General features: G+C 42.1%; 1 protein-coding gene across 2 annotated transcripts in view; it reads right to left on the reverse strand.

The window, feature by feature from the left end:
- The window catches only part of znf385b (zinc finger protein 385B), a gene marked incomplete at its 3' end in the record, with an annotated part of 34,861 nt that overhangs the window by 8,756 nt on the left and 11,105 nt on the right, over positions 1-15,000 (reverse strand). For both annotated transcript variants that reach the window (XM_084085156.1, XM_084085155.1), the window contains exon 3: positions 373-509. In XM_084085156.1, coding sequence (XP_083941282.1) covers positions 373-444 — 72 coding nt within the window. In that variant the 5' untranslated portion in view covers positions 445-509. The remainder of the gene's footprint in view (positions 1-372; positions 510-15,000) is intronic.

The following is a 15,000-nucleotide window of genomic DNA, read 5'->3' on the forward strand; positions in this document are numbered from 1 at the left end:
GGAGAAGGATGCTGAAGATGGAGCTGCCATGGCAAGAGGAGAAGAGGAAGGCCAAAGAGGAGGTTTATGGATGCGGACAGAGAGGACATGCAGTTGGCAGGAGGGACGGAGGAAGATGCACAGAAGAGAAACGGATGAAAAACAGACGATCCGCTGTGGCGACCCCGATGGGAATTAGCCGAAAGAAGAAGAAGATTTTAATGGGACTGACAAACAGGTGACAGCTTCCTTTCTCAGCTTTCGGGGAGTCTAGTTCTAGACTGTATTTAGTATTTGGAGATTAAGGAAAAGTAGCCTGGCTACCAGAGACTAATAATGTACGGAGTTAATATTGTGTCATAGTGCTGTTATAATATATTATAGAGTTATTACTGTGTTGTAGTTGAAAAGGCTGACAGGTGAGTTATTGTCAACAGGAAACGACAAGTAACTGCTCTGCATCATCACTGAAGCTCCGCCCCCGGCAACCAGCCCTGGCAACGGCCCACCCACCTGGAGACAACCACTTCCTGGAAACAAACAGACACAAAGTGAGTGTGTGTGTGTGTGTGTGTGTGTGTGTGTGTGTGTGTGTGTGTGTGTGTGTGTGTGTGTGTGTGTGTGTGTGTGTTAATTTACACACATTCATGCACATACACACTCACTCACACAAGCACGCATGCACACATGCATGGAGGCACGCAAACATGCACGCACACACAAACACAGTGTGTGTACATAGCTACAACTACATAGCTTAAAATCAAGGTCATTGTATTAAATGTTTTGCAGACGAGATGGTATTTTAATAACAAATTAGTCTCACAAGTCTGCTAATCGACATTACAGTCAAGCACACACTGTCTGTGTGTGTGTGTGTGTGTGTGTGTGTACATGTGTGTGTGTGTGTGTGTGTGTGTGTGTGTGTGTGTGTGTGTGCGTGCGTGCGTGCGTGCGTGCGTGCGTGCGTGCGTGCGTGCGTGCGTGCGTGCGTGCGTGCGTGCGTGTGTGTGAGACAGTATTCAAGAGACTAATAATGTCACCAAATTCAATTTAAATGCAGATTGTTAAACTGTGACTGTGCCATCTTGTGTGTGTGTGTATGTGTGTGTGTGTGTGTGTGTGTGTGTGTGTGTGTGTGTGTGTGTGTGTGTGTGTGTGTGTGTGTGTGTGTGTGTGTGTGTGTGCGTGCGTGCGTGCGTGCAACTGTGTGTATAACTTGTCATCCTATTTGAGTTAGATACTAAGTTTGTTGTTGATAGAAAACACATGACAGACAAACAGACAGACAGACAGATAGAGACAGATAGACACATAGATAAACCGCCAAACCGACAGACGGACGGACGGACGGACGGACGGACGGCGGACAGACAGACAGACAGACAGACAGACAGACAGTATCATATACAATATGTTTAATAATCATCAGAATATACAGAACTACAGCCATTACAGCCACACATTTTGAGCTTGCAGATCTGCTACTTTTGCTATTTTTGAATTTGAACCCTGAAAAGTAACAATTTTAAACATATGAGGTTTCCACTCGACAGAGACGATATATAAGTGCGTGAGGTGAAATTGTTCTCTTTAGGAACGTTGTCCACAGAGACAAGATTCGCCACACAACAACATGACTTCACCGATTTCCCTTTAAAATATTCATTATTTGACACTTAGGAACACAACCCAGGACAGAAGTGAACAACGAATGCATATTTAAAAAGCAAAATACCACACTGTGTACGTGTGTGTGTGTGTGTGTGTGTGTGTGTGTGTGTGTGTGTGTGTGTGTGTGTGTGTGTGTGTGTGTGTGTGTGTGTGTGTGTGTGTGTGTGTGTGTGTGTGTGTGTGTCAGTGGTGTAAAGTAACTACTGTGCTAAAGTACATTTACTGAAGTACTGTACTTAAAGTAAATTTTTTAGGTATTTTTAATTGAGTATTTCCAGTTTTCAGTACTTTTACGTCTACTCCACTACATCTCAGAGGCAAACTGAAGTGGAGTGCTTTTACTCCAGTACGATAATTTTACAACTTTAGTTACTTTGTAGATTTTGATTATTATTACAAAACGTACACTAACTATTTCAGCCCTACAGTATATACATTTCGGCCATTTGAAAATAGCCGATCTACAAGCTCACAATGCGTTGCGATGCGACACAACTCTTGAAATGGGACATTCTGCACAATGAGTACTTTCTACTATAAGTACATTTTGATACCAATACTTTTGTATTTTTACTCAAGTACATTTTGAATTCCGACTTTTACTTGTAACAGAGTATTTCTACATTACATTATCGATACTTTTACTTAAGTAAAACATGTGAGTAGTTTTTCCACCACTGGTGTGCGTGCACATGGATAAGCGACTGAACAGGACACACAGGAAGGAGGAGCTGATGAATAATGTGTTCAAACTCCACTTTGTGGACATGCTGCGTCCCAGGAGAGCCCTGAACGTGTCCCGAATGATCACATCCCCACACGTCTTCAGGATACATGAATAAGTAAGTATGTCGTCTTTATTACCCTGTGGCTCTGCAAGAGGCTGTGGCTCTGCAAGAGGCTAGCCTCTTGCAGAGCCATTTTTACACTCTCAGAATTACAGACCCATAAGGGTCAATTCGGAACTCCCCTCAAGGAACCTTGAAGGGCCCTGGGCCCCACTTTGAGAAGCACTGCATTAGACTACGGACACCCATTTGATCTCTCTGGGTCTGCAACTCTCAGAGTTTAGACTCGTAAGGGCCCTTTGGGACGGCTGGTGGTCCCAGCGTTGGCCCCAGACCCAAAGTTGAGAAAGCATGCACTAACGTTATAGTACCACAAAAAAGGCAAAAAAAGCAATACAGGGGGGAGACCACTGCATAATGCAAAAATAGTTTTAATGCCTTCAAACAGCTATTTTTCAACTTTTTGTTTAGGAAAAAGAACAAACTCAGCTTAAAACATACAGACTACTGAGCTACGCGTTTCGAGAATGATAACTCTTCCTCCAAAAAGTTGAAAAATAGCTGTTAGAAGGCATCACAACATGTTTTTTGGGCATTATACAGTGGTCTCTCTCCTCTATTGTTTTTTTTCTTAACATTATAGTAAAAGAAAAAAGAAAGATTGGGAGTACTTCTTCAACCACTGCTGAGACGTATAGGGTAACAGCAGGGAGCTTTGCTCCACACTGGCAGTCTGGGCACAAGGCCTGGCTGGGATCTGTTTTTCAACCTGGAGGGCATGGAGGCGGCACAACAGCACATCCTCCCGCCTGTGTATTGCCATGGACATGGGTCCAAAGCTCAGAGGCAGCAGGTGCTGCTGCATGGCTGGCTGGTTGGGGGGGGGGGAGTAGAACCATCTCACCACTGGGACCACGCTGCCAAGGGAGAGTCTTCATTCACAACTTGCTCATTCTATATAGATATACTAGAGGTTCGGGTCTCCCATATTTGATTACTGGGCCCTGATTGGTCACCCCAGACTTCGGGAACAGGAAATGGATTTACGACGGAGCGTGGGCCAGACCCAAATCGCACTGGCAGATTTGTTTGGTCCCAGGCTAGCAAAACATAGTCTCGGCCATGCCTTTAAGCAATTATACATACAAGCTTAAGGAACAAGTGAAGTAACTTCTCAATATAAACCACATTGTTTCAGAGGACATAGACACCATAGTCATCTGGACTTTACCAACCAAGTGTAGCCTAGTTATTAACAACAGTTTGAACAAAATATCTATAAACCAGAGAGGGTCGCTTGTAAAAGCTTTGGCTTTGATGCTATCGTAGATGTAGACCTATTTGACAGTGCAGAAATATAATTGCCTTCCTTGATGCATTAACGAGCGTCAACGAGCACCAGCTGGACACAGACACACAGCTCCCCTCAGCAGTGCTCAACTGAAAGTGACTGGAGTTTGGTACTTTAAGTACATTTTTATACCAATACTTTTGTACTTTGAATTCCGGGCTTTTACTTGTAACGAAGTATTTCTACATTGCAGTATTGATACTTTTACTTAAGTAAAACATGTGAGTACTTTTTCAACCATTGGTGAGTTATGAACAGAACTGACTAGGCTGGAGGTGTTCAACATGGCCAACGTGAAATCGCGCAAAGACACCCTATTTAATATTTTGAGGGCAAAAGTGTGAATGATTTAATTGAAAAATGTTCTGCTTCGCGCGCACATGGAGGGGGGGGGGGCTTATCGGAGGGGGCTCCCGATTTCAAAAATCTATTCCCCCCACCCAAAAAATCCTATCAGCGGCCCTGCCTGTATATGGAGCTGACTGATTTGTTTGCGCCTGGTGCCAAGAAGACACATTGAGGTTAGACAACACACTCCATATTTGGGCGTAGCTGATATTCAGTATGGATAACGTGTACGGAGGTAAAAAAGGGTAAAGGTGTCCTTTGCATTTGACCCATCCAACAGTGAGCAGCCACTGTGCAGCACTCGGGGACCAACTCCAGCTGTATTGCCAGTACCTAGCTCAAGGGCAAACGCAGGAGTAGGCACCTACAGTAGCATGCATGGTCTTTTGTTATGGGAGATCTACTATGAAACAATCAATACAACAGTAAAGTACAGCACAGTACAGTATGAGCACCAATAGTGCTGTATTTACACCTGTCCATTGTGTGTGTGTGTGTGTGTGTGAGAGAGAGAGAGAGAGAGAGAGAGAGAGAGAGAGAGAGAGAGAGAGAGAGAGAGAGAGAGAGAGAGAGAGAGAGAGAGAGAGAGAGAGAGAGGTGATAATAGACTCATTAAGTTAATGAGACCATATGGTCAGTGGCCAGGGACCAGCAGGGCCGCTTCGGACCATTTTAGTGCCCTAGGCCACACACGCATATGCGCACACACACACAAACCCTTTTGCATCAAACTTCAATCACAATGCTACTACCTAATTTATCCCCTGCCAGATTGGAAAACTGCCATAATAGCATATCATCAGAGTGTTAAACTGTTCCAGATCCACAAGCACACAACACGTCTATAGTCTCTAAAACAGTTGTTCTCAAAATGGGGTCCGGGGACCCCCAGGGGTCCTTGAGGGGTCCCAGGGGGTCCTTTTTATACGTTGGTTATTCAAAAATAGCAGATATACAAGCTTGTATATCTTCTATTTTTGAATGAGCTACTATTTTTGAACATTTTCTAAAAATTGAAAGTATTGGAAAATGTTAAATAACTTTGATTTTTTTTAACACGCGAAAATACATATGACTTTGGGGGTCCTTGACATAAAGAAGTTTGAGAACCACTGCTCTAAAGGTCAGGCCAGATTATGTGTGGTCATGAGAATGTGACGCTGACTGATGTCACTCCATGGCCTGACTCAACCCAGGACCACTTTATTCTGAGATACAACAGCACAGCATTCAGCCTGCAGCTGTGAGCCACGTCTGGCTTCTGCAAGATGCAACATTCAATCATTTATTACCATTTCAATTAAACTTTGATTGGGTTCCCTTTTGATGTGTGCGCTGGATACACGAAACAAAACAATACAATACAAAACAAATTCCCCACAGCATTAAATATATAGAGATACTCGCAACTAAATAAAATAACCAGTGACTGGTGCATTACCCCACTAGAGCAGGGGTTTTTAGTAGGGGGTCCTGGCGCCCTATAGGGGGTCCTCACCAGATTTTGTGTGATAGGGACTTTTTCTCCAAAGAAATTACACACTATCCAACGTATTATTAGTAAAGATAATGTGTTAACAAACAAATGAACAAAATAAAACTGAAGTTACACAACACCAATGATAGTTCAGTCAGATAACTCACAAATAGATAAACCAGTATTTTATTTATACAATGAAATGTAAGTGTGAAGATTATATTTTATCTTGGCATTCAGGCTATGCTAAATTTTCTCCCTGCTCAGCACTTTTAGACAACCATCATTAACCATTAAGAGCAGGGAGATAGATGTCGTCTCTGTGGGGTGGAAACCTCCCAAAAACTGTTACTTTTCAGGTTTCAAATTTAAAAAATGGCAAAAGTAGCAGATCTACAAGTTTGTTTCGAGCTTGTGGATCTGCTACTTTTGATGCTTTTGTGTGATGCTGTAGACTACAGCGTAGTATGATCAAGTAGGGGCTTTAATTTACGAAAAAACTCAAATAGTTCAAATATGGAGAGCAGAACTATTAGCAGAAACCACTGGTGGTGCTGGGGTAGCGGTGGCAAACCTCGTCTCCCCCTCAGCTAAGTGGTCCTTGGCCTGAAAAATGTGGAAGACCCCTGCGCCGCTAGAGCAGTGGTTCTCGAACCCTTTCATGTCAAGGACCCCCAAATGAATATGTATGGTTCTCAAAAAGTTTGAGCACCAGTGCACTAGACTAGAGGATACATGTGTTCTGAATTGATGATGAAGAGATAAGAGCCCTCACTGCCTCGGGATGTGTGCTGTTTCAGAAACAGCTTTATCACCTTTATATTTTGTAACCTTTTTCCTGAAGGATAGTGAGACAAAAAGTACGCTGGCTTTAGATGAGAGGCGTCCCTGATTATTTTCACAGCCATCCTTCGCACGCAGGTGTTCACAAAATGCTGGGCACATCCTGACCAGTCATTGTAGACGCTGCTTTTACTACCTTCATTAATCTCCTTCCTGTCATCACAGTGTCCGCACCACACTGTGATAGAGAATGTCATCTCTATCACGGCTCTGTAAAAGTCACACGTCCCTGGGGCCTTAAACCAGTGGTGGAAGAAGTACTCACATTTGTTACTTAAGTAAAAGCATCTACACCCTATTGTAGAAATAGTCTGTTAGAAGTACAAGTTCGGTATTAAAAATTTACTTGAGTAAAAGTACAACAGTTTTGGCATCAAAATATACTTAAAGTACCAACAGTAAAAGTACTCATTATGTCTGCATAATCTGTCCCATTTGACAAGTTTACAAATGCATAAAACTCCTTTGAAAATAGCAGATCTACAAGCTCACAACACGTCACTTTGCTACGCGTTGTGAGCTTGTAGATTTTTTTTTTTTTGTTGCTATTTTCAAGTTGCCAAAGTATATAGGTCTGAAGTGGTTTTGTAATAATAATCAAAATCTAGTAGTACACCCATTTCTTGTATGTAACCTAAATTTAAAAAAAGCAATGCCACAATATAAAATACTCTGTTACAGTAACAACAAGTAAAAGGCCTGTATTTAAAATAATAAAAAACATAACCAGTAAGACTCCCTAATCGGGAGATAAGCGACCGTAGGTCACATGTATACAGAAGAGGGCTGTAACGGCGATTGGTTCCTAGTTGTGTGGGCAATGGATAGTTTTGTTAGGGGAAAGGAGGGATTGTTTGTGGGGGGCAAGCCCCCGAGTTACGGCATTTTATGTGAGCTGCAGTGGCAGGGGTCCTCCACTGGGGGCGCCACCACTTTTGCATCCGTTCTGGAGCACCAGGAGTGGGTGGTCCCCGGGAATGCCCCGTGAGCAGCCCCGTTGGGGTGGTCATTTGGTAATTTGTCTACATGTGCTCATCTTTTACACTTGGGGGTCCCCGAGGCAGCTGGGGGTCCCTGGAGCTCCGGGGGTCCTTGGAGGGTGTAGTTTGGCAGGTAAGGAGTGTGTGTGCAAAATGTGGCATGGATCGGGGCAATGGGTGCGGAGATATGAGCAGGGCAAAAGTGTGACGTGTGTGACGGAGTGACGGAGTGACGGACGGACACCTGGAGCAGCTTTCTGTAGTAAGTGCGACCTACGGTCGCAATAATAAGAAAACAAAAATCTCTGTTGTGAGAACTGGCTGTTCCAGGCTGGCATGGCTGGCATGGCACTGCGTCAGTCACCCGGAACTAGAGGCAAGCAAACTGACACTGTGGGAGCAAACCCAGGGCAAAGCCAGGAAAGGCAAGAAGAGCACCACCTACGTAGACACACTGCGGCGTGAGAGCTTAGCTAACAACACTGTAGAGCTCAAGACCCTGATGCTAGATAGGAGAGTGTGGAGGGCAGCGATTCAGGAGTCCCGAGTTGGTGTTGGCTAGACCGCACTCTCTCATCGTGCATCTAGCAACATAATCCTAGTACTGTACAACAGTGCATTTATAATGTTTGCATCATCAATATTAATATGCAGCAGGATGCATACACACAGCGACAGGCTCCTACACGCTGAGCTGTAGCTTCTATTGACTGTCTGCAGTGGTTACCAGATCCACTGTGATAAAATCAGAACACATGCAATATGAATGAGGTGTAGGGTAGTTGGTAAAAACTAAGTGTGGCATGGATCAGGTATTTAGCTACGGCTAACATTAGTAACACGATGAGCAGGAGTTATCTATTGTATCGTGTTGTAGTCTGGAGTAGGGCTGTCACATTAATGACATTATAACTTGATTTATTGTCATGCAAATGATACGTTTCAATGTGTTCATGTTCACGTTTGAACATAAAAATAACATTTCTGTTTGCGATTGCTTTGTAAATGCAAAAAATGCACAGTGCAGAGAGAAAAAAAAGTTGAGTGAAAAAAAAAAGTTTAGGTAGCAGAAATAAATTAATAAAAAGTTGGTGAAAAAAAGAATTAATCGCATTTTTGGGTGAACTATGAACTAAAAATGATCTGAGTACTGGGGAGTGGGAATATCTCACATTCCAAGATGTAAGTGTGAAACCATTAGTCCTGGGCTAATGGTGGCCTAGTCCAGTGTTAAACATGGCTATACATCAGTGGCTCCCAACATTATTCCCTAGGGCCCCTTCTTACATCTGACACAAGCTGAGACCCCCCCCCCCCCCCCCCCCCAACGAGCGTGCGCACACACTCTCTCTTCTTTAGGAATAACCCCTCGAAAACAAGATGCTACATCTCAAGAACTCATTGAGGGCTCAAGTTGTCCGAAAACCACTGGATTTTTACCAAGTAGGCCTATACCAGTGAAATCAGATATTTTACGGTTGTTAATTGGTGATGAGTGGCATATAACTATGATAGAAAGTTATTACATGACAATGCGGGGTTTATTAACATCTGGTTTATATTACATGGAGTATCTGCAAAATGAATCTTGGCGAGCAAATCAAAGAGACACCGACTGATATGATACGTCATGTGAGAGCAAGACGGCAGTGAATTAGATACACTACACCACACACACACACACACACACACACACACACACACACACACACACACACACACACACACACACACACACACACACACACACACACACACACACACACACACACACACACACACACACACACACACACTATATTTATACTTGTAAGAACAGAAGTGGCAGTTAACAGGTATCATCTTCTGCTATTATAGAGACCAGGCACTATAAGCGCACACAGAGAGAGGGGGAGATGAGTGTGAGAATGTGAGCTCTGCTGAAACCGTAACGTTTAAGCCTCACGTCAGAAAGGCCAAAACACAACTGGCTTTCACTTTTTACAATTTATAGCTGCCTAAAGCAGTGGTCCTCAAACCTGTGGGCTGAGAAGGATATTGCAAGTGGGCCCTCAAATAAAAAAAGATTTTAATGATGAAATAATTTTAAAAGGTAGGGTAAGTGATATTTATTTGTTAAAATAAGTGATTCATGAATAAATGTAATTTTGTCCAATCTGTATGGTAGAGTATGTTAATACGATATAGCTTCTATTGAGACATTTAGATTGGGTCAAAGGTCATGTCTCACCTAGACAAAGGATCTGACACGAATTTTGACCTGATGGTCAAGATTCTATTTATCCCCTGAGCAAACAGGCAGGCTCTATTAGCTCAATGGTAAAAATGGCAGCACTTGCGCCGGAAAGAGGGTTCAAATCTGGGGTAGAAGAGGAAAGTTACATACTAGAGCTTTAAATAGCTCTATATTCTGATATTCAGTGGCTCAGGGGTAGAGTGGCCGGTTAGAGCGGCCGGATGGAAGCCGTGAGGTTTCCAGTTCGATCCCGGGCTAGAAGAGTTACTGTCGAAGTGTCCTTGAGCAAGACACTGAACCCCTAATTGCTCCCGATGAGCAGGTTGGTGCCTTGCATGGTTTCCTCCACCATCAGTGTGTGAATGTGTGTGTGAATGTAATGCACAATCTATGTAAAGCGCTTTGGATAAAAGCGCTATATAAATGCACTATTTACCATTTAACAGGAGTCTCCTTCTCAATAGTAAACAAGAAATGCATTTTCAGGTCGGGATACCGATTTTATCTCAAGGAAGGACCCCTGGAGGTCCCTGACAATTTATTGAAGAAGATTCGAGCAGAAAAACAGCGATACAGCATCATAGCCCCAGGCCTCGGGCCCCAGCAGGGCAAAAGCCCCGAGAGCACTAAATGGTCTTATAAGGATATGTGCTAAAGCTAAGGGCAACACACAAATAGTTAAAGAAGTACAGAGTGTATAGGAGTAAGCCTCCATGGGGGCATCAGCTGTTAGATGGACAGCTGCATTCAAGTTCGAATTAGCATTTTGGCGTGTGAGATCTGCTGACAATGCATTTAGACTGAGTACAACAAGGCAGGATATGATATGATAAAAAAAAATACACATTTGACAGTCCATAAATCTTGCTACCACAAATCCTCCATCTCATCAACGTCTCAACGAGGTGCAGATTACTCATGATTACAATATGACACGCTACAATGACCAAATAATGACCAGATAATTCACTTCCATCAATCACCTGAAATAAGCGATGTTTCTATACGACATAATAGTAACATCGTTACAAAATTCAAAGCGCATGGCCAGTACGTATAGTATACGTACTGGCCATGCACTTTGTATTTTGTTTTCGGATGTTCAACCATAAAAAATGTAATGCATGCAGCATGATAGCATCATAGTATCACTATGGTAAACAGACTGACCATCAGTGCTTTGTACTTTTGAATGGCTCAAACATGATGAAATGTATTCTATTCCATGCATATGATAAAGTCAGTTTCAGGATGCAATATCATATCCCCATTATGAAAGTATAAAGACAGTAAAAATGTATACATTGTGGGTTAATAATGAATACATATGTAACCGGTTGCTTCAACAGCGGTAGATCTACATCAATAGCTCTGATTTTTTGGTGAAAACAAGCCATATTCAACGGGCGATAGCAACAAAATGGCTGATCGCGGTAAACATGGTATTGTTCCGTGGATAGACGAGACCCTTCCCCACCCCCCAGACACTCTTTGTTTACATCTGCAGGCACGTTTGAAATCGTCAAAACAAGGTAAAAAAAAATCTGGCACCACCGGATGAAGCGGATGAATAATACCTGGCAGTGAATGTGTTAATAACAAATTTATATCGTCTCTGTCGGGTGTCCAAAACTGTTACTTTTCAGGATTCAAATTCAAAAACAGCCAAAGTAGCAGATTGACAAGCTTGCAGATGATAGATCTGGTACTTTTAATGCTTTTGTGTGATGCTGTAGCATGATCAAGTGGGGCGTTAGTTTACGAAAAAACTCAAAAAGTTAGAATATGGAGCCCGACAACAACAATATGCAATCGGTAACTTCAAGTGTACAGTTAGTGTCGGGAGTTGAACCTTCTCAGGATAATATGCACTACTGCACAAAAGTCTGAGTTTCCCAACATACTGTATAATAGCCACAACTTCAGTTAGGACACCAACTCAGAACCACTTCACTTCAGTCAATCAAAAGACTCTTCATTCTATAAACGTCTAAATTAATGTGATTAACGCTAATATGATTCTGACAAAAGGTCACTTGGATGATTGGTTTATTGCGAGACCCAGACAGCAGCATAATGGAATAGATTTCAGCCTGCAGCTGTGTGTGAAGGCTGGCTCCTTGCCAAGTCAATACTTAGACAAACAGTAGCAGTTTTAACACAAGTCTGTGTTTTATCACTGACATAGAGCTGCCTGTAACTATGAATTATTTTAGTGATTTAGTGAATCTATGTAATGAATCTATTAACCACTTAAAGGACTTCACCTATTTTCAACCGATCTTCATATACAGTATGGTCCTCACTAACGCTCATGATAATATGGCACCATTTTTGTCTACTCACTCTTTTTCTCAGAGGAAGGCTGTGGACAGTTCAGAAACCTCTCTACCAGTAACTAAAGGCAGGGTTATTTTTCAAACCAGATCAAAACAATATATGTATATATTTTTGTATTAATGCGAGAACAAGTGGGGTCCAAGTGGGGTTAAAGCATGCTAACTTTCCAGGAATAGAAAGCCTGCAGTTTCTATTAGCTTGGATTCCCTATAGATGATGTCACTGGCAGGCAGGTTTCCAAACTGTCCACAGCCCTCCTCTCAGACACATACCAAGTAGACAAAAATGTTATCATGAGCATTAGTGAGCACCTATTAAGATAGGTTGAAAATGGGTGAAGTGCCCAAAATTGGGTTAATTAATTAATTAAACCAATTAAATGAATTGGTTATTGCATTAAATAATCAATCATTGATAATAGGTTAGAATCAATTAAATGGATTAGTTCGATTAACTGTAGCAACCCTACACTTAAAGCTCTTGTTGTCGTAACTACCGCATCACGCTGGTTTCAGTTGTAGAGCATTACCGCGCTGCTCAAATTTGCATTAACCATTTATGGCCAATTGTGGGAGTTAATGGTTTAGGCTTAGGCTTGTGCACATGTGCTCAATTTCACATTAACTGGGATGTATTAGGCTCTTTGCAGAGCAGCCATATTGGAAATAAATTGCGCCTCTTCCTTACTTTCTTCACAGGTCTTACCAATTATACAAATTAAGGATCTGTTCCATCATGGTCAAACATAGACAGTGTGCTGATATTGTGCATGTTGGCTCACTGGAGACAACATGTACTCTGCTACACCAGGGTCAAGTGGGGTCCAGGTACCCTCATGGTTCCTTGAGGGGGTTCCAAATGGCCCCTTGCGGGTGTGTAACTCTGAGAGTGTACAAATGGTTCCATTTGTACTCTCACAGAGTAATGGGGTCCTTCAAATTAAGAAGTTTGTGAACCACTGTGCTACATTAAATGGAACAGAGCCTTCATTAGTATAATTGGTAAGACCTGTGAAGGTCTTTCCAAGATGGCTGCTGTGCCTAGAGCCTATTAAGAGCATGGCATGGTTTTACATTAAAGTACATGTAGATTTTTCTGTTGCGTACTTTTCCTATTTTGTGGCTGCACCATCAAGTACCGAATACTGAGAAAGCAGAAACCATGTTAAATACGGTATTATCTTCCTTTCATGAACCGTGTCAGCGGATCTGTTCTCTTGTTATATCCTATGCATGCATCATTAATGTTTAAGGTAAACATAAGTGTGTCACCTCCCACCCACCCCCAATTGGTTGCCAGTTCAGGTTTCAAGTTCAGCAGTAACTCCCAGCAGCCAGTCAGAGGAGGTGAAAAATTGCGGAAACGTTATACCTGAAAACAGCGGTGAAAGAAGTACTCTTCCATTGAGATATCTAGATCATGTGACTGGTTTGACACGACCTTTGACCTCAAAATGCAATTTCTCCCCAGAGCAAGCAGGCAGGCTCTATTAGCTGAGTGGTAAACATTTCAGCACTTGTGCAGGAGACCCGGGCTCAAATCCGGAAAGTTACATAGTGCATCTTTAAGTAAAAGTAGCAATACCACAATATGGAAATACTCTGTTAAAAGTCAATTTAAAATTTGACTTGAGTAAAAGTACAAAAGCATAGGCATCCAAATCTACTTACAGTACAGTACCTTTTTTTCAAATGGCAAAAATAGCCGATCTACAAGCTCACAAAATGTCGATGCAACGCGTTCTGAACTGGGCTTAATTGGTGAATGTTTTGTATTACTAAATACAAAGCAGCGTGTAACTCAAGTTTTCAAATAATTGTTGTGGAGTACAAAGTATAATATTTGCCTCTGAGATGCAGTGGAGTAGAAGTGGAAAGCATTGAAAAATGGAGGACTTACTCAAAAGTACCTCAAAATTGTACTTAAGTACCATACTTGAGTAAATGCACTTCGTTACTGTCCGCCACTGCCTACACAGCAGGACATACAATATTGTTGTTTATTCAGACAGTAAGTAGATAGCCTAAACAGGTAAAGTTATCTTGGTAGATAAGGTAATATCTAACGTTCCATGCCAGCGCTCTCAGCTCTCTCAGGTTTGACATAATCATCACCGTTGGGTGGAAACCTTGTATGTCCAAATACTTCTTTTCTGGAAACTGCAAAAAAAAGAACCTGTGTTCCAAATGGATCCAATGTAGTTATTATTTAATCACAAGCTCCTGTTAATAACTTTTCATGGACAAATATTTTTAAAACCCACAGAGAGACTTGACCACTTTCACTAAAGTGAAAAAACTAGCTGATCTACAAGCTCACAACGTGTCACAATGTGACACGCTGTGAGCTTGTAGATCGGCTATTTTTGTGCGACACTCTTGCAAGGCATTAATTTACCCCGAAAAAACATAAAAAGTTGACATATGGAGATACAAGGTTTCTGCCCGATGGCAATGACATGCAAATCGTCTCAGTCGGGTGGAAACCCCATATGTTCAAGGATTTTCAGGATTCAAATTAAAAAGCAGCTAAAGTAGTAGATCTACAAGCTCAAAACGTGTCGCTTCACACCGCGTTTCGAGCTTGTGGATCTGCTACTTTTTATGGTACTGTGAGTTTTACCAAGTAGGGCAATAAATACGGTAATTTACCATAAAGCACAATCCATTTAAATATGGAGATAAGAGGTTTCTATCAGACAGAGACCAAATGCCCCCGCTCACATGCGCTCCTATCACTATCGCCTTCCATTTCTCCCACTGTGTGAAACCCAAATCCAAAAATGTTCCTCCTAAATATTCTAATTATGTCCTGGCGCTCCAAGGAGCACACATGCAGAGATATCAGAGATGTAGGACCTCTAAGACGTACGAGGTGCTGAAAACTAGTAGACTACATGTGATATGTCCCGCAGCATGTGTGCAAAGATGTGTTCCCTCTCTCTGTCTACTTGCACTGGTATTTTAAACTGTCTAAAGCCATAG

Source organism: Gymnoscopelus microlampas (assembly GCF_963454915.1).
Source record: "Gymnoscopelus microlampas genome assembly, chromosome: 17".
In the NCBI taxonomy this organism is placed as follows: domain Eukaryota; kingdom Metazoa; phylum Chordata; class Actinopteri; order Myctophiformes; family Myctophidae; genus Gymnoscopelus; species Gymnoscopelus microlampas.